We start from the raw sequence: 24,994 nt of genomic DNA, 5'->3' as shown, positions 1-24,994 counted from the left end.
TCTCGTCAATTATCTCGTTATATCATTTTTCTTTTTTTCTTCAATTATCCGGTAATAACAACTATTTAATAAATACAAGATCGTGGAGGGACGAGTGTCTCGAATGTGCAAGTCATTCGCGCTGACTTTCCATCAGAGACCATAGTTTAAATATTTCTTTTCGTTTATTCTTATCATCTGTGTTACATATACCGTGTCTGCTAACGATTAGGAAGTGAACAAGCATCTAATTTTGTGCTTGCCTTGAGAAGAATTTCTTCTCGAACGAAAACTTATTCACCTCCATAATAAATGCCATTAACGATTAAATGATTAGCATTCCTGATTCTTTACGCTCGCTTTTACTTTGTTTACACGCTTTAGAATCTTTTCCTTAGAATCTTTTTTTAGCACATTATTTGTATTTTTACAATTTGATATCGCGCTTTCTTTCGTCTATTTCCCAGTGCCATACAAACTTCACTTGCATCATGGGTATGTACCCTAACACTGTCGATTTGTTTATTTTACTTAACAATTAATATTTAATTTATATTCTTTATCCAGAAAGATCGTGAGCCGTTCTCACGAGCGATCAATGAAGAAATCAATATCTGAAAAAAAGCCTTAAACTCCTTCTTTGATACTTCCGTTGGCCAAGTTTACAAGATGTTTCAATATTATAAAAAAAAAAAAGGTATCCGTTAATTCGACCGCTCGCGAACGACATGCTGGCATGAACAAGAGACACTCCGTTTTTTGTCGTCGATTTTGTTTGCAGATCTTAGCGACTTTTTTATCGAGTATTTTATTGTACAACTAATCGTAACTCTAATTGGCTGGTTTCTACAAAAATACATAGTGCCAAATTTCTCTAAATGACAGGTATCTTCCTCTAAATGACATTCCTAATGCGTAAGAAACGTGAATCGATAGAATGTCTCATGTCATAGCGCAGATTTCACGATCAACATACAGTTTGCGTTTATCTTGAATATGAAGAAATAACCCACGAGCAAGGCCAAGCCATTCAGCGCATCTCTCCAACTCGAGTTAATTAAAATGGTCATGAGGTGGGCCACTCTTTGAAATCAAAGCCTTGCTGGCCGGGTTTAGGAGCGCTGGCGGCATACCCACCTTGACTATTTTCTCCTCCTTGATACGAACGCTGAGGATAAGAAGTATCAGGGTAATTACTGTATGCAGAGTACCCAGTGTAATCTGGAGTCTTGGTTGAACTGCTGCTGGATCCTGGCGCACCTGAACCGGTATTTTGCCGTGAATACATGTCACCTGCAACATTTTTATACAACACTTAAGTCATCGTGCTTATCTCGTTCTAATAAGTTGTAAAAAAAAATGTAAAGAAAGTGAAGTTAAACATCATGGTGCTTAAAAAATTATTAAATCTAATTATTTACGGTGTACACAATTTACATGGTACACTACCTTATACTACTATCTAAACATCGTATATTCAAAAATCAAAAGAATAAATAATAAAATTAACATACAGAAATATACAACTATTACTTTTATATATGAAATAATATTATTGAAGAATATATACAAGGTTTTTTCTGTTTATTTTCTGTCCGCATTTATTAATTTTATTTTTTTGCATCTTTCAATATTGAGAAATAAAGATAAATAATCAAACATCTTTACTACATGACAAAGATAGATTTTTGAAACAACTTTTCAGAGACAACAAAATAACATTATTTTATTCCGCTTATGTAACAAATTGTAAAAAGCATCGTAATAGTAATAGTTTTCTGTTTATGAAAGTCTTAATCATTCTGTTCAATTATTAAGTTTCTTTTAAAAAAATTATATTTAATCACACATAATATATAACATATATATATATATATATATATATATATATATATACATAAATATACATAAATAATATATGTATACATATGTGTGATATAAGTATATATTAAAAGATATAGTTTATAAATAATTATAAATATACATGAATTTTTTGAAATAAAACTTAATAATAAAAAATTTATAAGAATTTATATTATTTACTCTTATATCCTTATAACACTGCAAATAATTTTACTCTGCAAACATCTGTGCATAAAAGAATCTCGCACCTAGTATCTAAAGTCTTATAAAATTAAATCATATACAACTATTACATGAACTTTAAATCAGCTATCACAACATCAAGATAATGAGATCAGTATTCATATATTAATTTATATATGCGATTAATTTACCTTTCAATATCAATCTTTACATGAGAAATTTAGAGCCACGTAATAATAAATTATAATTATATCAGAAATTTTCTAAGCAACTTATAAAATATCTAAATCTTGTTAAAAATATTTTAAAGTAATAAATAATATACACTCGAGATATATAACTGCTTTAATCATGCACTTAGTATCAAATAACTAATAAATGTATGAACAAGCCATTTTAGCATCTTAAATATTTAAATGTCTCATATTTCTCATATACAATTATAGTTTTTGTACTATACATTTGTGCTCACAATTATCATTTACAAATTGTAAAAATCAAGAGACACGGCAGTGTCTCGCGCCAAGTTGCACGTTACACTGACGCTATATTACTTTAAACAACAAATAATATAAAAATATTCACATAGAAATAACTCGATTTTTACAAATAAGATATTTATATTAATTACAGGCTTCATTACAGTTACAGTTAAATACGAACTATGTTTTACAATAAAAAGCACTAGGTAGACATACATTTATTACACACAGGCAAAGATATTAAAAATATTATACTGATCTCAGGATCTTAAAGACGAATTGATGTCGGTTGTATAATTTCCAATGTCTTTTTAAATTTTTATAGCCTATAAAGCAAATAGCTGATAGTTATTGACGTTTCTTACAATAGATCATATTTGTAATTGTCAATAGAGAAGACATTAATTCGTCATTAGTCAGACAGGCGATAAAAGGAAATAGAAGAAGAGACTACAGAATATTATTATCCTGCATCACAAATAATTATAGAACATTAATTTTCTTTAACTTTCGGCATTTGTAAAGTGATTATTTTTGTTTTATAAATTATAAATTATAACATGCTCTCGGATCTTGGGACAAAAGTATCTTTTGAGAATCTGTTCTAAATCTGTTATGATATGTATACTATAAAAGTATGCAATACATATATATGTGTATATTATATATATATATTATATACACACATCACATACACACACATATATATGTATATGTAATTTCCAATGGTAAAGATGGTTAAATAACCCGATAAATGGGTACTGGCAGGGTACATGCTTTTCGAGAATCTATACGTAAAAAGTTAAGCGTAAAAGGTGTATTTGAAAGACAGATTAACAAAATGTAATAAAAAAATTTGCAGAGGAAAGGAATATCTGGGATAGGTCAGGACGCTTCAGTAAAAAAAAAAAAACTGTAATTTAACGTTATGGCTCAGAAATTACCGTTTCTAATACTCGAGGCGTGATCTATAACATCGTGTAGCGAATAAAACATGAGATAATAAAGCAGATATGATGGGAATAGAATAGTTGGGCGAGCGGCAGTGCGTCAAGCGTACAGCAAGCATTACTTTCGATCCAAAGAATAAACAATATGCAACGAGCATATGGCTATATCCCACTATCCCCACTCAGTTCAAGCAGAAGCCAGTATCTATACGCCGTCTTCTATTTATTCTATATATATATATATATATATATATATATATATATATATATATATATTATATACAAAATGTACACGTATAAAAATATAAATGTGCACACGCGCACATATGTATGAAATTATATTTCAAATAAAATTATAATATGAAATTATATTTCAAATAAAAAAGGGTGATTTCTGAGCCTTGTATACTCATTGTAAATGTAAGTACAAATTTTATTCTACTTCCTTCAATCTCCATTGTAATAGCTATCACGTTATTCGTCAAATGTATCAAATTTTCAGTGTATTAATTATTAGAAACTCAAGCATAGTATGTTAATGCAATTTTTTATTTAAAAAATAAATGTTATACATGCTACACATAATCTATACAAAAATAATTAACGTAATACTTTAACCATTCATTACTTTCTTCTTAAAAGCAGAGTTACTGTTAAAATCGTACAATCTTGAAAAAGTACAAAAACGTTAATATGTTACAAAATTCATCAAGCCTATTTATCTCGCAATTGTTAAACTATTAATCCAATTGTTAACATACATGTGTGCTATCACATAAAATATCGCAGTTAACAAAATCAGTTATGAGAATTGGAGGAAGTCTCTACATCACAAACCAAAAAAGACAATGAACATTCTATATGTTGAAAGCATCAACCCTTTGAGTACGATGAACCTATATGTACGTTCAGCGAAACTCATCGGTGTGATCTATGGATTCATATGTATACGACGAAAATCGTTGGCGTGGCTTATGGACTTATATATGCGTTCGATGAAAGTCATCAGCATGGCTATGGACTCATGGACTCATATATACGTTTGGCGACGTCTCCATTATATTCTCAACATAAGTAAAAACTATGATATACATATGTATATCACAATTCCAATCACAGCCGTCATTATCGCGATCACCAAGTGCATCCATAGAGAACGTTCAGCTTCTAAGTGCTCCGTACTCAAAGAGTTAATTCTCTCGAAGACCACTAGACATAAAATCAGGCTGGTATAAGAAATTACATTGCTGTAGCTAGGCGCATAGAATTAGGTTCAGAATGGAACTAATTGCGATGCCAAAAGGGTGGAAAGAGGAAACTTTGCTTGACTTGAGCTTGAAGACTCACCCTGCGGGCCAGAGGGGTTCGAGTTGGAGTTGGGCTGCGAGGAGTTGGGCTGAGGGGGCTGGGGTGGGGGCTGGGTCCCAGGAGGAGGCCCATTCTGTGGCATGTTCCAGGAGCTCCAGGAGCCCCCAGGCCCGCCTCCCGCAGCCCCGCCAGTACCCGCCGTGGGCCCGTAGCCCCCTGAAGCGGCCGCCGCCGGCCCACCTGCGATCATCAACCACACAAAACACGTGTCACCGACCGCATGTCACAGCTCACCTCATTTTTCTTACCACTCTGTTTAATTTATATCACTATTGTTTTTCCTCTAATTTGTTACAAATGTAAAGATGTCTCTACTTCTTCAGCGTTACTTAAGAATGCCTCTTCGGCGACTTAAACATTCATGCTTGGTTCTCTTAATGAATAACGTGGAAGAAGAAGAAAAAGAAGAAGAAAAATAAAGCGGTAGATAGGCGATGATAGTATATGCAAAAGTTGGTCTTGCACAAAATATTATTAAATATGTGTACATGTCGTAGTATAGATTGCAGCAGTATAGGTAGCGTCTCTATTTTATAATACATAAATGTGACACTTGTTACCGTGAAATGTAAGCATGTGACATGTTATCATACCCAATGTTAGTACTTGCTATCTTTAAGCATATTAGAGATAGTACACTATTTTTAACATAGCAATTGGTGCTTTAAGATAATATGTTGTAGATAAGTGGAGTAAGAATATCGTTTTAGTGTAAAACAAAGTCTGTGTAAAGATTCAGGCAAGTAAATTTCAATTTAAAAAAAAGATAGAAAGATTAAACTTAAAGAGAATCAAGCATATTTATAGATAAATAACGTCTAATAGAAAAAACGATATAAGAAAGATTAAACTTGAAGAGAATCAAGCATAATATTTATAGATAAGATTATGAGGTTCAATATTTCGAATACGTATATATTTAAGATATATGTTATGTCAATCCAAACTAAGTGTTATTCACAATACTTGGAGATAATTAGTCAAAGTTATATCATAATTACAGTTGCATATTTTACATGATTACTATAATATAATAATTACTAATAAAATCTATACATATCTATACATTTATATCAGACCTGGAAAAATTAAAAACTAAAAAAAATAAGTTATTTTTAAGAATATTTATAAAAATAACATTCTCTCTTTTAAAATTGCATTATGTTAAAGTTATACGATCCGCTTGTTATATAATAATAATAATAAACAAAACACACAAGTCTGGGCTGACATAATTACTTAGTTTTTTAACTTTCTTTGTATCACAACAGCCTATTATATATTTTTCTAAATTTTTTCTAAAAATCTCCAGGGGGCATCGTAAAAGTAGATCGTATTATATTGTAATTTGTAAATTTCTCATGTTCTTATCTTTTTCTTTCTTCTTCTAACCTTTCTAAGCAGGATGGAAGAGGATAGGAACAGGATCTATTATATTCATTTAAGTAAAATTTTATTGCTACCTAAAGTAGGTATAAACGAAGTTGATACTTTTGATCAGACTTTAACAACTTTAGAAAAATTGTTCATAGCGGTTTAACCACATGTGTCAATAATATTACCGTAAATTTTAATTTTTCCAGCGAGTATTGATATCAACGTCGTTCATAATCATGTACCCTGTGTAAAATAATGCAGTAATCCATTCAATAATATTGTCAATTTCTATTGCTCAAATAAATTTTCTTTAAAAAATCTCTTTAACTTTGCCAACTGAATATCAGCTGTTAATATTGTACACCGACAATATAATCGAGAGAGATTGGAAGAACATTTTTTTTACATATATCAAAATTTTCTAAAATTTGCGTACCTCGGTCAATAAGTTATTGCTATCAATATCGGGCGAAAAGGGTGTTGAATTGCATTAAAACTGTCTCATACTAATTCACAATCGATTGGATTAAGATCTCGATTAATATTTGCTAACAAACAGAAGAGGGGAAATGCGTGGCTTTTCGGAATTACATCCGAACTCACCATAGCTTCCGTAACCTTGGGTAGCTGCAGTAGGTTGAACGTTATAACTGCTACCCCATTGATGCGGCGGCGGCGGCGGAATTTGCTGCTGCTGCGGTGGTCCTGGCGGTGCGCCCCAGCCCTGAGTATTGTACTGGGTGCTGTATCCCGCGTATCCACCGGTTGGCGGATTGGTACCCCAACCCTGATATTGTTGCATCATATTACCAGGCGGACCCATGGGTCCTCCCATCATGGGCCCACCCATCTGCCCGTTCGGTCCACCCATAGGCCCCATATTACCAGCCATTCCCATTGGTGGGCCACCCTGTTGAGGTGGGCCCCACTGACCCTGATGACTATCGTTCATTTTGCTCGATGAATCCCGCGGTTCTGCCCTTTTAATCTCAACCTGAAATGAACAGATACCACACAAATGTATTATAAATTTCATTCTTTCTAACAAAAATAATAAAGATTTCAGACTTGTATCAATTATCAAATTTAAAAAAAAACTATAGAAATTTACATTATCGTCATCTACAATTATCTTTACAAATTAATGTATATTTTAGGCTAACAAGTGGGCTATCGTTAATTAATTTTATACTCTGCACTAACGCTTGTGCTACCTTATATAGAAATAATATTTAACTCTAATTATAAAATAGAGAGCCATTAACTGAACTTATATTGTAAACTAACACATTTTTTAGTGTAATAATACTTATATAATAAATATTTAAAAATATTTATCACACTTAATACTATTCAAGTTATAAAATTAATTCAATTCTATCCCTTTCAATTCTACGTATAGTTTGTATATACAGTAATGTTCGTATTAGTAAATAATTTATGTGACTAAAATTCTTATATAATATTAATAGGCTTCAAGGGAGGAACAATATCATCACATACTTATTTTCTATCTTTTGCATAAAGTCACACAGTTACATGATGATGGTGTATTGATGTGCTATACCTGCTTTCCATTCAGGTTGACAAAATGTTCCGCAACACATCGGTCCACTGCTTCTTCATCCTCAAAACTGAGAAAGCCGAATCCTGTCGTCCAAACGTGAGAGTATAATCAAAAAATGTTGGCCACAATAATGCGAGAAAACAGATTTTACAATACAATGCATAAAATATGCACACAACCAAAACCTTTCCCCTCCCAAAAAAAAAAACAACTAACAACCTTCAGTCTTATGATACTTATTAAGTAATAATTTTGTCATTTATATTACTAAATTAATAAAATAATCGCTTTATATATTGCGCAATGTAAATTCAGTAATTCATGGTATGATTGCCACATTGTGATGATCTATATATTATGATGGTAAGATTTAACAAATTAAAGTTAACACAGCTCAAAGTCCATTAGAACGCTAATTTAATTAACATACTAATACACAAACTTGCTTAAAAGAAAAAACATCATATAAGTGACAGACAGCAGGAATTGAGGAAGAGATTATTGTGCCACATGACTATTGGCTGAGCACATCTCTCCTTGTTGCAACAGATTTATCGCAATGTTTCATTACGTCATTGTGACTTTTACTAAAGGTACTTTTTAAATAACATAAACATTTAATATTATGAGGAGTGTGAAAAATTACACTATTACACTAAATATAAAAATCAATAATTTATTTTTTATGTTTACAATTTAATTTAAAAATTATTCCTCAACTATCCATGCTTACTTTTTTATTACAAAATTAAGAATTAATAAATATTTATTTATTATAAATAATTAATCATTTATTTCTTATCTATATTGATTAATGTCAATACTATTACGCAATTAGTGGTTGTAATTATTAATCTTTCTATACATAATCTAGATTAATATATAACAAATATCGCGTTTAAATTGTGGGTGGAATTGTATCTAAAAGTTTTAGTAAACAATCGCAAATAATGGTAACAATTTTAATAGTGATAAGATTCAGACTTAAAATTTTCATATTAGATTTATAGCACACACCATCTGTATTTCTATGGCCGGTATTCATAGTCGTTTTTTATTTTAAGACCGTCTTAAGTAATGTCTTAAGATGCTAATACAGCTCTGTGATTGATTCATAACAGCTTAAGATCGTACTTAAGATTGTCTTAAATATAAGATTCGACTATGAATGCCGGCCTGAATGTATTTTTGTATATAAGTTCTATGTACAATATAATATGCAATAAAAATTACGATGCCTTATGATACAGATAGGATAAGCATTATTAAACAAAGAATATGTCCGTGTTATCAGACGATTTTGTAAGATTAAAATTGTCTTGCTTTTTCTACAATTTCAATGACGGCTGACTTTAAGAAGCTTCTAAACAGAAATAGAATTTCGTTCAATGTAAGGAAATAGCATAAAGCCTTAGAGTATCGGCTTCTTGAACGCAGCCGTTCAGTCTTTATAGCTGAAAAATATTTTAAAATAATTGATAATTGCTCATATCTAATTGGATTTGCTAAATACTAGTCACAATCTTATTTGTAAGCATAGCAATGATGCTTAGCCAATAGTTTCCAACTAAATATTTAATCGTTACTTAATTCAGTGTTATTGTGATTAACAATTCTTTTTTAAGATAACATGCGTTATTATCCGTTTTACAAAGTAACTTTTATATAAGATTAATATAAATAAGATTATAATTATGGACAAAAAATACATAATTATAGATAAAAAATTACATAAATGAGTTATTCAATAAGATGTCTAATAGATAATATCTAATAAAAAAATGGAACTTGTAAGATTTCTTCCTAATTACATAGCAAACTTAAGCTATGTGTGATTTACAGTAGCATAATCTGACTTATACTTAATAAAACTTAGCCGGAAACGCATTATTTATAAATAACTGTATTTAATTTAATGTAAAATACCGCAATATGTGTGTAACAATAATGAAAAAAGCAAGATATATTATTACAAGAGATAAATCAGGATATCGTAATAATTGCGCAATATTAGATAGATTTAAATATAATTGTTAAAAATCTTACAACAATCAATATAAACTGCACTAGACAAATATAAATTACAAATATAAAAATTATTTATTCTTATTAATCTTATATCAATTTTTATTGTACATCAATAATGGGTGTGCTGTAATCGTCAGAATTTTTGATCCAAACGAGTTTGCTTTTAAAAAATTATTTTTAATGCCAATTAAATATTCAACTTTATTTTCATTTATCCTCCTATATTTACAATATAATAAAAAAACATTTTTCAAGAATTCTGACTGTAACTCTGATCATCATAATAAAAATATTTATTTCATCACTTTGATGCATTATTTTATAGTTTTCACGACTTATTTTCGAAATTTATAACACTTAGAATATTGAAAATATGTTACTTTGAAACTAGCAAAATATATATAACTCTTCCTCTCTTAAGGAGAGAAAGAAAAAGAAATAATGAAATATCTGCAATGCTAATAAAAATATCTTACAAAAATGCCGTGAAAATCATCAAATGCATCAACGAATATATCTTGATAAAAGAATCACTCGTACTCACCTCTCGATTTCTTCTTCTCCTGATCATACATTATGACTACTTCCATGACTTTACCAAAGCGAGTAAAATAGGATCTTAAATCAGTCTCCGTCACGTTACTTGGCAAGCCACCAAGAAAGACTTTCGGGAAACCACCGCTGCGTTTTGGCTTTTGTAGAGTACGCGGGTTACACGGTTTTGGATCAATCTGTAATGCGAAACATCAACAAAATAGGTTTCATGTAACTTTTACTTAATGTACATTTAAGATCATTGTAGTGTCTCAATCTCCTCAATTTCAATGTCCTCAATTTCACAAAAATATAACGTCATTATATATAAGGGGCGAAGTATGGCTCCATATAAGAGTATTCAACTCATAGTTAACAAGTTGGTTAAAAAATTGAAATTTTTGAGTGGAAAAATACGAGATCGTATAAGATTGAGTTTCAGGAATCATAAACCGATACATACATGACACTAAATACAAATTTTCTGCAATATATTTAAATACGATTCTACAATCTTATTTAAGATAAGTATTAGGATACATACCGTACGTCCATCAAGCTGGTGGGGACCATTTTGAAGGACCAGAGAAACATTAGCGGGATCGCTGAATGTTACAAATCCAAATCCACGACTGCGACCAGATTCGCTGTTTTTCATAACAACACAATCGATGACTTCACCATAACGGCCGAAGTAACGTTGGAGATTTTCTTGGGTTGTCTCCCATGATAATCCACCAACGAACAATTTTCTGGAACGAGACGAGAGTATCTCTTCAGTATCGTTAACATACTAATTTATTCACTACGCATTAATACAATTTGTATGACAGATAAATAATATGTCGCTGTCGATGGGTCTTAAATCTACTTCTTATCTTTACAGGAAAAATACTCGGTGATATTTCTCGAAACACGGAGTCACACACACGAGTTCTTCAAGTCATTTTTATCCTTCATATTAGTAGTAATATTTGAAAAAGAATATTTTTTTGGATAAAAAGAGATCCTAAAATTGTTTCAAAACAGTTTCTGAAAATAACATTAACATGTAACAATATGTATAATTTACATCTCAAGCATATTAATTCATTTCAATGTTTTAATTAATATTGTTTAATAATTAGATATTCTATAAACATATCTGAAGAGAGATTGGTTTATAATAAAAGTGGACGCTTCAAGCTCATCACACAAACGTACAAATCTTCGCAAAGCACAGCGACAATCGTATCCTTTTTCATTATTACAATAATGCAACTCTTATACCGACACTTTCATACGCGGTATAAATATTCATGAACAACAAACGTGATAATTCCACATATCGCTTTCTAAACTACTTCAAAGTAACCATGCTCAAGGTAGACACTTTGGGGAGTCAGCGTCCCAATACTTTGGAGCACGCGAATTTGTAGAAAGGGAGAACCGGCTGCTCCGAAAAGATAAAAACGTGCTGAGTCATACGAGGCATAAATACCGCCGGCGCGGCGCCGTGCCGATGCTCGCGAATATCAAAATCAATTGATATCCACAACGCCATTCGTCCCCCCGTCGCCACCGCTGTCGCCGCCGTTTCGAAAACTCAAACACGCCATACCTAAACGTTATCGTTCGCATCCGCTCTCTCGTTACCGCGCGCGGAGGCGCCGCGCCGGGATCCTCCAGACGGGACCGCCGCGCGGGCTCCGCTCGGGAATTGGAGCGTAAAAATAGAGAGCAAACCGGCAGAGGACGGGCGCCCGAGGACGCGAGGCGCTTTCGCGCACCGCTCTCAGCGTGCGCTGCCATAAAAGAATGCGCGGGCGACGAACGGGGCCGCGGAGGCAGTGGCGGCGGCGGCGGCGGCGGCGGGGCGGGAGGGGAGGGGGATCCCGAATTTTCGCGGAAGATCCTGACGGGTCGAGAGACTCGAGAGAGAGCCCGACGGCGCGAACGCGCGGCAGAGCGAGGAGTCGCCGCGTCTCGCCGCCGCCGTCGCCAAAAAGGAAAAAAAAGCGAGAGCCGCCAGCGTATACGGCGGCATAGTGTCCGCCGTTGACCGCGATGACGTTCCACGCCGTCGCAGGACGGAATCCGGGAACGCGACGACGGAACGACGGCGTGGAAGGGTCGAGAGAGGGACGAAGGGATCCGTTCCCGCGATCGCCGGCGACGGCGACGGCGGCGGTGGTGGTGGCGGTGAGCGGTAAACGGGAACGATGATGGCCCCGCCGAATACGGGGAGCGCGAAGGACGGCGCGGGGGGTTACGCGATACCGCCCGCGCCGACACCGGGGGGGCACCCGGTTTCTACTCACCCCTTTTCGTCGTCGTCCATTTCGGTCTTCACTCTCATAATATTTCACTTAAAACTACGAGAACGCGGTCAATTTCAGGGCGCGAGTGGGAATATGGCACGATGCTTTAGCGCGGACGAGGGTAATGGCTCCGCACAATGCGACGTCGGGAACAGAATGTAAACGTAACGAAGCGACGCGCGTCACTTCCGGTCTCTGGGCGCGACGACGCTGGTCGAATCAGCGACCCGGCAGGGGCGTCGCCAGTGTCGCAGCCACGTGGCCACGTGGGCGACTACGACTGGAATTCCGATTAACTTTTACGTTCGTTTGTACCAATTCAGATTGACTTTGATCTCGGTTTAACTTACTTTTTATCTTTTTCTAATTCTTTAGAAGCAGAAAGGAATGAAAAGTAAGTTAAACCGAGATTAAAATTATAATCTGCGTTAATAGAAATGGACATTTAATCGGCGATTGATTTGTCAGTAATTGCAATCGATCAATCAAAGATTGACAATAAGTTATACAGGTTTTATTATAAAAATTTTGCTTCGAGCAATTCTTCCAGTCAATTTAATCTTCGATTAAGCTAATCGGAACCTATAAATTAAAATATGACAGATTGCAAATGACGCCGAGTGCAGCTACGAGTAAATCAATTTCCGACGATAAAGACGCATCTTTGCGAAAGAAGGATCGATGATTGCATATGGGCCATATGGCATTCAATTATGCATAAATCGACAGATAAACGCGCAAATCGAAAAAAGTAAAATATAAATTATCTCGCGCTGTTTGCCAAATTCGATTTATCTGCACCGAGCCTCTCTCGATTTACATCTCGAACCGACTCAAATCACCCAGGGAAACCTGGGTTCCCCTCTCTGCGCACGGCCCTGGGAGGAGAGCCGTTTATTCGCGTCGTGCGATATATATATGTATTTCGCGCGATATTCGTGTCGCGTTCATCACGCTCGCGTGCGACGATTTACTCGCTGGAAACGGGAATATCCACGTATCAACGACGTGCGAATGTTAAAACGTCGCCTGAACACGCCGGTCATTCCGAGTTCAACGATCTGTCCGTCGCGAGGTCCGTTCCGCGCGCCGCGTTCGCACTGTTCGCAGCCTCTTTCCTCTTTCCCTGCAGTTGCCTGCAGTTTCTGCACTCCGGGCACTCGGCGAGTGCGGAACGAATCGCGCGGAACGCGTCGGACGGAAGGGACGAAAGTCACGAAAGGTGCAGAAAGCGAGGGCCGAAAGGAGTAGATCTATAATACACGCGTCACGGTTCCCGAAAGGGTTTTCTAACCGCCGAATGCACTTTTTTTACAGGAATCTTGAACAAAGAATAATAGGAAAACGTGCACGTGGCAGCAAAATGCGCGGCTTGACGCAAACTGGAAAAGAGCTTCGAGCTTCGAGCGACAGTAATAGAGGACGATGGATTCGACTGCGTCGATGAGTCGATCTCGTCCCGGAGATTTTTTCACGTGTCCTTCGGCGAACGTTATAGAACTCGTCGAAGGCATGGTCGCCCAATTCGTGAAGCGACGATATGTCACGTCCGACGTTTTATGTCGCCCTGACGAGACAAAGACGAGAAAAAGCGTTTATAAAGAAAAATTAAAACTATTTAATAAAATTATGTAACGTTGCATGGTTTGCTGAGGTGAAAGAATTGTACTTAAAATTCACGCGAATAATATATTAAACAAGATCCAGTATCCAGTCCCGACCGGTTTAACGGTCGTTTTCCTTAATCTGAATGAAAATTAATAAGATGATGTCTGCGCGAGGCTCTCTTTCTCTGCGAACGAATAAGCTAAAAAGAAAAAGAAACCCGCGGGAGATTATATATATAGAGATACATATCGATTTTAATTGTAACTAATATTTCCATCGCGTCGTTTGTCCCCTACTTTATATACATGTTACAGCATTGTGTTACAACCGGATTTTCGTCTCAAAAATCTCACGATCATGGTGTGTACGTGGCAATCGAGAAGTTGTTGAAACTAAATAACTTAATTATTTCGCGTGATAGATAAAAAACACAGAATGTTAAATATTATATTAATCCATCATTTTTATTAGCATATAATGCAAAAATGTAAACTTGTAAAAATAGACATGTAAAAAATATATTTTCGAAATGACGAAGATCAAACTTGCGCAATAATCGAGGGGTGTCTTTGAAAAAACTATTCTAGAGAAATTTTTTTCATAGAAATGACTGGAATCTAAACATGCAGACTCATATATATGTTGAGTCACGCAACCTATTATAGCTATTAAATTTTCAACTTTTTTACGTTTGTTTGAACAAGTCCATAAATGCACATTCTTTTCGTATGCCATGTGCAAATAAAAATAACAAATTTTAATTTATACAAGCTGGTTACGAATTTTTTCCTCCGTATTTATATTATATATCCTTACAGAAATTTAATACTGTAAAGGCCATTGCACGTAACAGAGTTTTAGTCATAATCGTAAGGCCGTAAGAAAATAGACCAATCACACTCGATTATTCTTTGAGCTCAAGAAGATTGGTCTATTTTCTTACGGCCTTACGATTATGACTAAAACTTTGTTACGTGCTATGGCCTTAAGTGATTATTTGGCAAGTATTTAATTACTTATTTTGAGTATTAAAAGCACTGTTTTTAATGCTAGCCAAATAATCACAGTATTGAAATTTCTGTAAGGGTACAGTGTATAGAAGTTATAAGTATACAATAAAATAACAGCGATATTTTTATCGCGCTATATACATCAGTCGTTTTAACGAGCGCAACATTGAATAGAGGATATCTGTTAATTATTTTCCTCCAATTTACACGCATTTCTGCCTTTGTAGGCCTTCCGAGAGTTATAAGCGGGAAACACAGACTTTTGCATAACGCATAATGCATAAGCATAAGAAAATTGATTGGTCTATTTCCTTATGCATATGTATATGGACCAATCAATTTTCTTATGTTTACGCATTATGCGTTGTGCAGAAGTGTGTGCTCCCCGATTTATATATCCCGGCAAACCGGCCTCACTTTAAGGCTGCGTTCGGAAACGTCACCCGGGTACACACGGGTATACTCCCTTCTCCTTCTAACTCGCTGAGATAGAAAGAGAAGGGAGTATACTCGTGTGCACTCGGGTGACGTTTCCGAACGCAGCCTAACATGGCGATGACGAATGGAATTACGAACACGCGTAAATCCGCCGTGTCTGTTTTGCCGTCCGATGTTACGCTGCGCTGTTGCGAGAAAACTGTAGTGTCATTCGGTGTCATTCGATCTCGAGCAATTGCATTCGGGACACCTTAACGAACCAAGCGCGATGGATCTGTTGACAGAAACCGGGAAAGGACGTTTACCCGATTACGAGGTGCAGGGAGCGAGAAAAGTGAGCTTCAGCCCGTACTCCGACAACGGAGGGTAGGTCGAGTGGAAGTAACCTATACCTCTATTGATTTCGAGCATCACGACTGAAGGACAGTCATTTATACATTCCTACGGTTGATCGTTATTCCTGATTTTCACTTTCTGACACTTCTTTGTTTCTACAAGCTTCATATTCTTTATATACTTATTATGGAGTACTTGAAGTTCACATAACTGTGAAGATTCTGTCTCATCCTCCAGGAGTGTGGTGGCTCTCGCTGGGGAAGATTTCTGCGTCATAGCCGCGGACACGCGTCTCAGCACCGGATTCTCCATCTACACTCGGGAACAGGATAAATTGTTCCGCTTGTCGGACACCACTATCTTAGGATGCTCCGGCTGCTGGTGCGACACCTTGACGCTAACCCGTCTTCTATCCGCTCGCATGCAGGTATAAACTTTCCACTTCCGAACTATGTAGATTAGGATTGGAAAATAGTAAAGTATAATTATATGATATCATACAATATACATATTAAATTGTCAGACAGTATGTATAACAGTTGTCTTGTTTCAGATGTATAAACATGAACATCAAAAGGAAATGACGACACCAGCAGCGGCACAAATGCTGTCGATAATGCTGTATCACAAAAGATTCTTTCCTTATTACGTCAGTAACATACTTGCTGGATTAGATGAGAACGGGAAAGGCTGTATATACAGTTATGATCCAATTGGGCATTGCGAGAAAACTACGTATAGAGCTGGTGGTTCAGCCGGCGCACTTTTGCAACCACTCCTCGATAATCAGGTATATACATATATTTTAACCTCTAATGTATACATATAAATTTATCTTTATACAATGTGAAACGGGAGTTACATTAAGAAAAGGGAGTTACATAATTGATACTGCAACTTATAACTATAACTTATAATTTTATATCTTCTAGATTGGCTACAAGAACCAAGAAGGCGTCACTCCTGCGCCCCTGACTCAAGAAAAAGCTGTAGCAATCTTGAAAGACGTTTTCACTTCTGCGGCTGAGAGAGATATATACACAGGTGATGGAATAACTATCAAAATTATTACCAAGGATGGAATAAAAGACACCAGCTTTGCTCTGAGAAAGGACTAATGGGGGAAAGAAAGCATTTATACTATATCTGCGCAAATAAAGTTATTTGACTATTCCAACACTGTTACTAAATTCTTTCTCTTTCAAATATTCTTTGAAGAAGGTAACACGGAGAGAGGGAATCTAATAATTTTTTTGTAATAGATCTTGAATGCACATATTGAAATTGCATACATGAAAATCTGAAATATATAAATACACGTAAGCGATACTTGAGACGTTTTTTCTTTTAAATATTTATGAACTACATTTTCCACTTAATATATGAGCGTGAAAATCTTATCTATATTTATTTTATAAATTTTTAATAAATCTTTTTGATGCTCTCATTCAGAACAAATACCTAATACTTTATCATAAATTAAGAATTTTATTCTGTCACTCAAACATACGTTTCGCTTTTATTTCATGATTAGCATTGGTAATGTACACTTAAAAATCTATAACAAACGATTTACGCGCGAAGGTAACTCAATAAGCCTTGTTTAACGTTATACGCTATGTTACTTTATGCACCGTATGTAATCTTATATTACTCCGTACGTATTCGTGATATCCTAAAATATGTTTCTTTTTATTTCATACATAAAGACAAGTTAATTATAACCCATTTTTTTACCATTTTCACAATATCCATATAACCAAAGGAAAAGAGGGTAGGGGTTTGTGTTTCTTTTTCTTTTTTTGTTGCGTTCCATTCTACCGTCTTCCTTCTCATAGTTCTTCCTTGGGAACAGTATATAAGGATCGAAAGATAGACATTGCTTCCCCCCGAGATTCACTTCTTCGTCCCGGGGGCTGTCATCGGTTTACCACGATCTTTACCGCGCAATTTCATTCCGAGTACTCGCTCGATTTTGCCGATCACCATCTGGTTCGGTATTCCACGTCCCGCCTCGTAGTCATTGATGACTTGCGCCTTCTCGTTTACTTTCTGTAAGAAGCACATTGAAAATAAATGAAAATATTCGTGCTTTATTCTCCTCTATTAATAAGTGGTTTGATGAAATTGTATGACACAAATACTTTACCGTAGCCAGATCTTTTTGCGACATTCCTTTGCTCTGTCGTCCTTGCTGGATAAGTTTGCCAAGTTCGAGTGGAACGTGATCATGCTTCAATTCCTCTGTCTCACGATCCAATTTGGCCGTGTTCTTCGTCGTCACATGTTGTCTGTTCGCACCACCACCCCCTAGTCAGAAACATTATTTGCCTCAGTGGTCGAATTGGCAAAGATGCCCGTCACGGATTGGAAGGAAGTGCAGGCAGGTAGGTACGAACCCTGGCTGGGGTGATATTTCCGCAATAAGTTCTTTATACAATAGTTTTAAAGGATGCTTATTGATCAAGATAAACATCAAGGAGTTAAATTGATTATTGATTTAGGACTGGTTGTTCCAACCTATTGGTGAACTAACTAATAGTTAAATCATGTCTATCCTTGTTTAACTTGAAGGAAAAACAAAGACACATATATGATTTAACTATTAGTTAGTTTACCAACAGGACCCTTGGAACAACCGACCCTTAATGTGTATTAATTAGACCAACAAAACTGTGTTTCAAGACCGACAAACAATCGGCGCGCAGTGAGTGGAAAAAAGTATATAAAACATTATATCACATAAAATATTATTAGACTGCAAAGATCCGACCAAAGATGGCACTTCTCTCCGTTTAATTGTGGTATTATTTTTCTGTTTCAAAATTATTGTATTTTCGATAAAATATTATCAGGAAAAAATAGCAAGACAACATATGTTTGCGGCAAGACACTTTTAGAATATTATTATTCTATATATGTAGAAACCGCGTCACTTAAAATCTTGCTTAATGGAAAATCGACGATATATGCTGTCTCTTTCTATTATAGTATAATAATTTATGTAGTATATTGATAATATATTATACATACTTCCTGAAATAGGTAACCTATATACATAATATTTACATATATTTATTCTACAGGTACATTAACATTAACGCATCAAAGTGCTTTTAAATTACTTTGAACTTTTTACCTATGACTCAATATGATATAATAATGCGGATTACGTGCACTTTTTTTACTGCAACCGTGCTAATACTTGCATACCTTGTCATTCTCAAGAAAGGAAATAAAAACATGATAATTAGCATTTTTACAATTCGCAGTTCAGTGGAACTGTTTTTTTAAAGATTGTTTGGAATAAGACAAGTCTTATCATTGTCTCCAACTGATTGCTCCAGTTTTTTGACACAAATCTTTCAGCACCTTTTCCCCTTATGGAACCGTGATGTAACTCGGTTCCTCTTATCATAGATAAGAGAGTACGCAGAATCGTTCGCTCGGTACGCAGACTTTGTTTATGTCGCGACAGGAACAATCGCGAAAAGAATATGCAAAATCACCCGGCGGGTGAGAGTCGGACTCGTGCTACTCACACTTCGCCTGCGTCTCCACGGCGTAGCCCTGTCGCCGAGCGTCGTTAACCGCCTGTAAACAAACACAATCCGGTTACACAATCGCGCGGCGCAAATACCTATTGTACGCGGCGGCTGACCAGCCGCTGCGGACCACGTACGTACACGAGCTACATTGGTTACCTTCTCAGTTTTCAGCGTGGACGACTTCGGAGCGCGTTTACGGAGAGTGATAGGCGCGGTGTCCCAGTCTGACATGGCGTTTAAAAAAAAAAAAATAAAAAGAGGGAATATCTCACAACAACAACAACGGGGGACTGCGGAGGAGGTTTTGTTCGCGGTGTCCGGGGGGGGTGGGAGGAACACGAAGCGCTCGCGCGAAGGACGTTTTCTCGGACACGCGTGTGGCCACTGCGACGATAGCGACCGCTCTATACTCCCGCCGCCGTGGTGCGTGGTGTCGTGGTTGCGTTTCCAGCGAGGTCCCCCCAAGCAAGGTCTTCTCTCCGCCTCGCGGACGTTCCGAAAATCATGCGGCGCGGCCGCTCGATCGACCGGCGCGAAGCCGTGATGATTCCGCGAACATCGGGGGGGTCGTCCGATTTACCGAAGATACCGCGGGGATACCGCGCGGCGTGCCCTCGCAGCTCGCAGCTCGCCGGATTCGGCCGGATCTTTTCCTCGCTTAATTTTTTTCGCCGCGACGCCGGCCGGAAAAATTGCGACGCGGCGCGACGCGACACATTCCCGCGAGTCCCACGAGCATCGACCCGTGCGACGGCGTGACCGCGAATTTCGAAATCCGTTATCCGAAACGCGACTGCGGTGTCCCAGGACTGCCAGGGGTGAACCGGTGAAGTCCCGTGAATGGCCGTGAAGCCAGCGTATGGCGTACCGGCGTATGGCGGAATTAAAGAATTAATTGAACTTGGCTAATCTCAGGCTCGTTTTCGTTTACGCCGGCACAAACATCGGCTGTCCCATGGAGCGTATTTAAAGCGGCGTAATGATTGACAAGCCAATCACAGTGTTGTTTTACAAAGCTTATTTTCAAAATGGATACTCAAGGGGTCTTGTGATTGGCTTATCGATTATTTCACCGGCGTAAATATATCTCTGTCCATGGGACAGCTGATGAAGTTTTCAACGCGATTTTTTTAACATATACATTCATACATTAAGCAATATTCCATAATTTCCATATGCGTGTACGTGGGTGTGTATCATTGTAGCATAAACGTCAGAACGCGCTGCAAAAACTAGCGTAAAATCTGTGCTGGCGTAACGAAAACGAGCGTAAAGCTTGTGATTGGTCAAGTTTCCTTTACAGCGTACGCCGGTACGCCGTACGCTGGCTCCATGGGACTTTATTCCCAGCGTGACAAAACTCCAAACTGTGAAATAATACAAGTTTAATAGGGAAATTATGAAAAACGTTTATTGTAATTTTACGTATATAATTTTTTTTATTACAAGATATTTCTACTTTTATTGCATGCGTTTGGGATATGATGCAGATTTTATGATGATTTAAAGCCTTATTTTAACCCTTTGTAACTCATGTTATCAAAAATAAAAAATATGACAACTATTTTAAATTGATTTACAACAGATAAATTCATGATTTAGAATGTTGATGGAAACTTTCCCGGTTTGTAATAGTAATGTCACCAGGAGTTACAAAGGGTTTCGAAGAAAAATGGAGCGTTGAGCCGTAACAAGGTCATATATTCTATACTTATAATGTACATACTGTACATATACACATATTCCAACTTAATAGCTATTACATTATATATAAGTATAGAATATGAGAGAGAGAGAGAGAGAGAGGGGAGAGAGAGGGAGAGAGAGAGAGAGAGAGGGAGAGGGAGAGGAGAGAGAGAGAGAGAGAGAGAGAGAGAGAGAGAGAGAGAGAGAGAGAGAGAGAGAGAGAGGAGAGAGAGAGAGAGAGAGAGAGAGAGAGAGAGGAGAGAGAGAGAGAGAGAGAGAGAGAGAGAGAGAGAGAGAGAGAGAGAGAGAGAGAGAGAGAGAGGAGAGAGAGAGAGAGAGAGAGAGGAGAGAGAGAGAGAGAGAGAGAGAGAGAGAGAGAGAGAGAGAGAGAGAGGAGAGAGAGAGAGAGAGAGAGAGAGAGAGAGCACCAACACCTTGTTACGGCTCAACGCTCCATTTTTCTTCGATTGATTTCTAATCTTGTGAGCCTTTATTATTATAAAGCCTTTTACATGTGTTTATAATATCTACAACATTATCAAGTTTTTTTTATTGTAGAATTGTAGATGTTAATAAATGCGAGCAATTAACAATGTTGGTGATAATATATGTATAATGGAGAAACAAGACTTTAATATATGAAACTGATTTAAAAGACTAATATGTTTAAAGAGCGGCGGATTACACGCGCAATTCTTACTTTTAATAATTATATAATAATTATATACGTGCTTGCTTTATCAGCGTTTACACATATATAAAATATAATAAATCTACATCTACGTGTATATGTTACGGGCAAAATCAGCATTGCACAACGCGACTGGGCAAAGTAGTTTATTAGCGGACATTATTGCCCGGTTTGATGTGGGCAAAGTTAACACTGCCCATCCAGCGATGGCAATGTCAGCAACTATTATCAGATTGCGGACTTTGCTCGGTTCCAAGTGGGCAATGTCGACAATGCTAAATGTCCGTCCATTTAGCGCAGCTTAGTCCATGGAGATTTAGCATTGTCGACATTGCCCACGGAATCCGTAATAGTCTAGGTTTCTCAATTTTTGGGACAGATATTTATATAATAAAATTACTAGGTGCAAATTTAACAGTATTTATTAGAATACAGATCATGATACAATACTACATCATCCCGCGCTCACGCCAGTGTCGCCAACTGATCCGCGGGGAGAAGCCACTCGAGACTCTCGAGAGTCGGGCGGTGGGGATACACACACGAAAAGGAAGCACGTTCGCGTTCGCAGTGTTCGCACATGTGCGTATCTCGAGAGTCTCGAGTGGCTCTCAGCAGAGAGAAAGATGAGAGTGATCATGCCCGCGTTTTGGCTGTACCCGAATTCTATCGGTATGTGCACGTTTTTGTGCTTCTCTTCTGTGCTATGTCCACTATTTTGTGGTAATGTCAACGATTTCTTTCTCTCTGCTCTCAGTCCCCGCGGATCAGCTGGCGACACTGGCGTGAGCACGAGATGATGTAGTATTGTATCATGCGATTAAGTTAACGTACGAGACTCGTAACAGTGGAAAATTGTCGAATATTTTACGCAAAACTGTACCTTGTCTTTGAAATTTTGAGCGAAATTGTATTCATTACTTGTGTACCATGTCAGTCATGTGTGATACGGACTCAGATAGAGATGAAATGCGTCAGAAGTTCGAAGAAAAGTTAAAATCTTTAAAGCTACGTGTAAATTCTTTTTTAATAGAAAATGCAAACGCATATGAAAATTTAATTTCTGCGGTAGAAGAAGCAAAGGTGAGGACCAAAAAGACACACACCGATTACAGGCGCCTTAAAAGATACGATGTATTATCTATAGGTGAATCTAAGAAACTTATTCAACCTTTGTTAAAAAACGAGAAGGAGATTAAGTATTACACACATAATGAACAAGTTTTTGATATTATCCATGCGGCACATCTGGAAACCGGACATGGCGGAAAACATAAATTAGAAAAGAATATTAAAACGAAATACATAAATATAACGATCGAGAGGTAATTCATATCTACCTTGAGGTTTGTCTCATCTGTAAAAAGAAGAAAGCCCACCCCAAAGAAATCAATCACCGAGCACAAGTAGACCTGATCGATATGCAAACGAGCCAGGATGGAGAATATAAATTCATTTTAAATTATCAAGAATACTTAACCAAATTTGTGTATCTTCGCCCGCTAAAGACCAAGACTGCTGCAGAAGTCGCTTATAATCTTGTAGACATATTTTGCGTTATCGGTGCTCCATCCGTCTTACAATCAGACAATGGAAGAGAATTCTGTAACAGCGTTATAGAGGAATTAAAAAATATCTGGCCTGATCTTAAAATAGTGCACGGCAAACCAAGACATTCTCAGAGCCAGGGTAGCGTTGAACGTGCGAACCAAGATGTACAGGATATACTCGCCTGGATGGAGGACAACAATTTGACTAAATGGAGTGAAGGATTACGTTTCTGCCAATGGAAGAAAAATACCAGTTGGCATTCTGCAATCAAACAAACACCCTATGAAGCAATGTTTGGAAGAAAGGCTCACGTTGGTCTTCAATCATCTTAAGGGTCGACAGGAGTAACACTACCGACCTCTGTCGGGTTGCTTAGCTGCGAGTCCGTATTTTATTTATTATAAATTGTTTAAGAGCCAAAATGGAAAATCCGGCTATGTACCGGGTTGCGGCTGATCTTACTGATTAAAACAAGCATAAGTTTAATAAGATTTGTTAATTAATTTGGCTAAAATTTGGGAAAAACCGTTTCTAAGCAGCTTTGCAAGCCTGAAAAGCTGCTTAGAAACGGTTTTTCCCAAATTTTAGCCAAATTAATTAACGAATCTCATTAAACTTATGCTCGTTTTAATCAGTAAGATCAGCCGCAACCCGGTACATAGCCGGATTTTCCATTTTGGCTCTTAAAAAATTTATAATAAATAAAATACGGACTCGCAGCTAAGCAACCCGACAGAGGTCGGTAGTGTTACTCCTGTCGACCCTTAATTACCGTCGTCAGTAATAAATGATATAGTAACAGAAGAAGAATTTAGAACACGTAATTGATTCAACTGAAGTACGTAATGACAACGGATCATCTAATTAGTTTAACACATTATACAATTATCTATGTAAATAACGAATAATCTATGGAGGGAATCAACGAAGATTTATTCGTCAGAAAATATCAGAAATTAATTTTCTTTTTTTTTTGCAATTTAATTTTTGCAATGCTATTATTTTATAGCCTTGGCACAATTTTCAGAATGCCAGGGAAAGTTAATTCAATGGTTTGTAAAAGCTTCGATTTTATATATTTTTGAAAAAAGAAAATAAATATTATGCATATTCTGTATTGCAACTGCGAACTAAACAATTATACGGTTTTTTGTCGTTTAAAACTTTACAGGTCAGCGTAGAGATAACAGTATTAGTATTATATATATATATATATATATATATATATATATAATCTTATATGTACAGGTGATAAATAAATTATTATAATTGAAATATATGTACATCTAATCTAAAACCTAATCTAAAACTACTTTTTTATTGTTATAGAACTGATTACAAAAATACAGTTTTAAGAAATCAATCAATCAATCAGTCAATTTACAATAATTTACACTGCTTACATATATTGTCTCTACAATCTCTCTTAAAAAAAATTCGCGTAAACATAACGTAAACAATACGTAAACAATCCATGTAATCTTGAAATTTACGA

At 36.5% G+C, this 24,994-nt stretch overlaps 4 protein-coding genes across 9 annotated transcripts in view; 2 read left to right on the top strand and 2 right to left on the bottom strand.

Moving 5' to 3' along the window:
- The window catches only part of Hrb27c (Heterogeneous nuclear ribonucleoprotein at 27C), a 96,067-nt gene extending 83,264 nt beyond the window's left edge, over positions 1-12,803 (bottom strand). For 2 of the 5 annotated variants that reach the window (XM_071707908.1, XM_071707906.1), the window contains exons 1-7: positions 12,632-12,803; positions 10,876-11,083; positions 10,342-10,528; positions 7,770-7,852; positions 6,806-7,196; positions 4,805-5,005; positions 1,117-1,272 (exon numbers count right to left, since the gene is read on the bottom strand). In XM_071707908.1, the coding sequence (XP_071564009.1) occupies positions 1,117-1,272; positions 4,805-5,005; positions 6,806-7,196; positions 7,770-7,852; positions 10,342-10,528; positions 10,876-11,083; positions 12,632-12,669 (1,264 nt within the window). In that variant the 5' untranslated portion in view covers positions 12,670-12,803. The remainder of the gene's footprint in view (positions 1-1,116; positions 1,273-4,804; positions 5,006-6,805; positions 7,197-7,769; positions 7,853-10,341; positions 10,529-10,875; positions 11,084-12,631) is intronic. The other 3 variants (XM_071707907.1, XM_071707909.1, XM_071707911.1) reach the window with 2 other exon arrangements.
- A 3,037-nt stretch (positions 12,804-15,840) lies between these two features.
- Prosbeta6 (proteasome beta6 subunit) lies at positions 15,841-17,200 on the top strand. Its single transcript, XM_071707897.1, has 4 exons — positions 15,841-16,053; positions 16,261-16,450; positions 16,577-16,813; positions 16,956-17,200. The coding sequence occupies exons 1-4, from the start codon at positions 15,956-15,958 to the stop codon at positions 17,139-17,141; spliced, it is 711 nt and encodes a 236-aa protein (XP_071563998.1). The 5' UTR covers positions 15,841-15,955; the 3' UTR covers positions 17,142-17,200.
- Positions 16,809-20,299, bottom strand: Mbf1 (multiprotein bridging factor 1). 2 transcript variants are annotated; one of them, XM_071707899.1, is made up of 4 exons: positions 19,728-20,299; positions 19,566-19,617; positions 18,173-18,333; positions 16,809-18,075 (listed from the first exon to the last, which is right to left on the bottom strand). In XM_071707899.1, exons 1-4 carry the CDS (start codon positions 19,800-19,802, stop codon positions 17,920-17,922), a joined length of 444 nt encoding a protein of 147 aa, XP_071564000.1. In that variant the 5' UTR covers positions 19,803-20,299; the 3' UTR covers positions 16,809-17,919. The 2 variants fall into 2 exon arrangements, with proteins under 2 accessions (XP_071564000.1, XP_071563999.1); XM_071707898.1 differs by having other exon boundaries at positions 19,710-20,298.
- A 2,579-nt stretch (positions 20,300-22,878) lies between these two features.
- Positions 22,879-24,616, top strand: LOC139773467 (KRAB-A domain-containing protein 2-like). Its single transcript, XM_071707896.1, is given in 2 exon segments — positions 22,879-23,265; positions 23,268-24,616. Coding segments are annotated over 2 exon segments (951 nt in total). The 3' UTR covers positions 23,832-24,616.
- Positions 24,617-24,994: the final 378 nt, after the last annotated feature.

Source organism: Temnothorax nylanderi, unplaced genomic scaffold (genome assembly GCF_030848795.1).
Source record: "Temnothorax nylanderi isolate EJ_2023f unplaced genomic scaffold, tnyl_v1.0 TNYL_tig0062_pilon, whole genome shotgun sequence".
Lineage (NCBI taxonomy): Eukaryota > Metazoa > Arthropoda > Insecta > Hymenoptera > Formicidae > Temnothorax > Temnothorax nylanderi.
The sequence above is the reverse complement of the archived record's forward strand: the minus strand, read 5'-3'. Positions and strand labels throughout refer to the sequence as shown.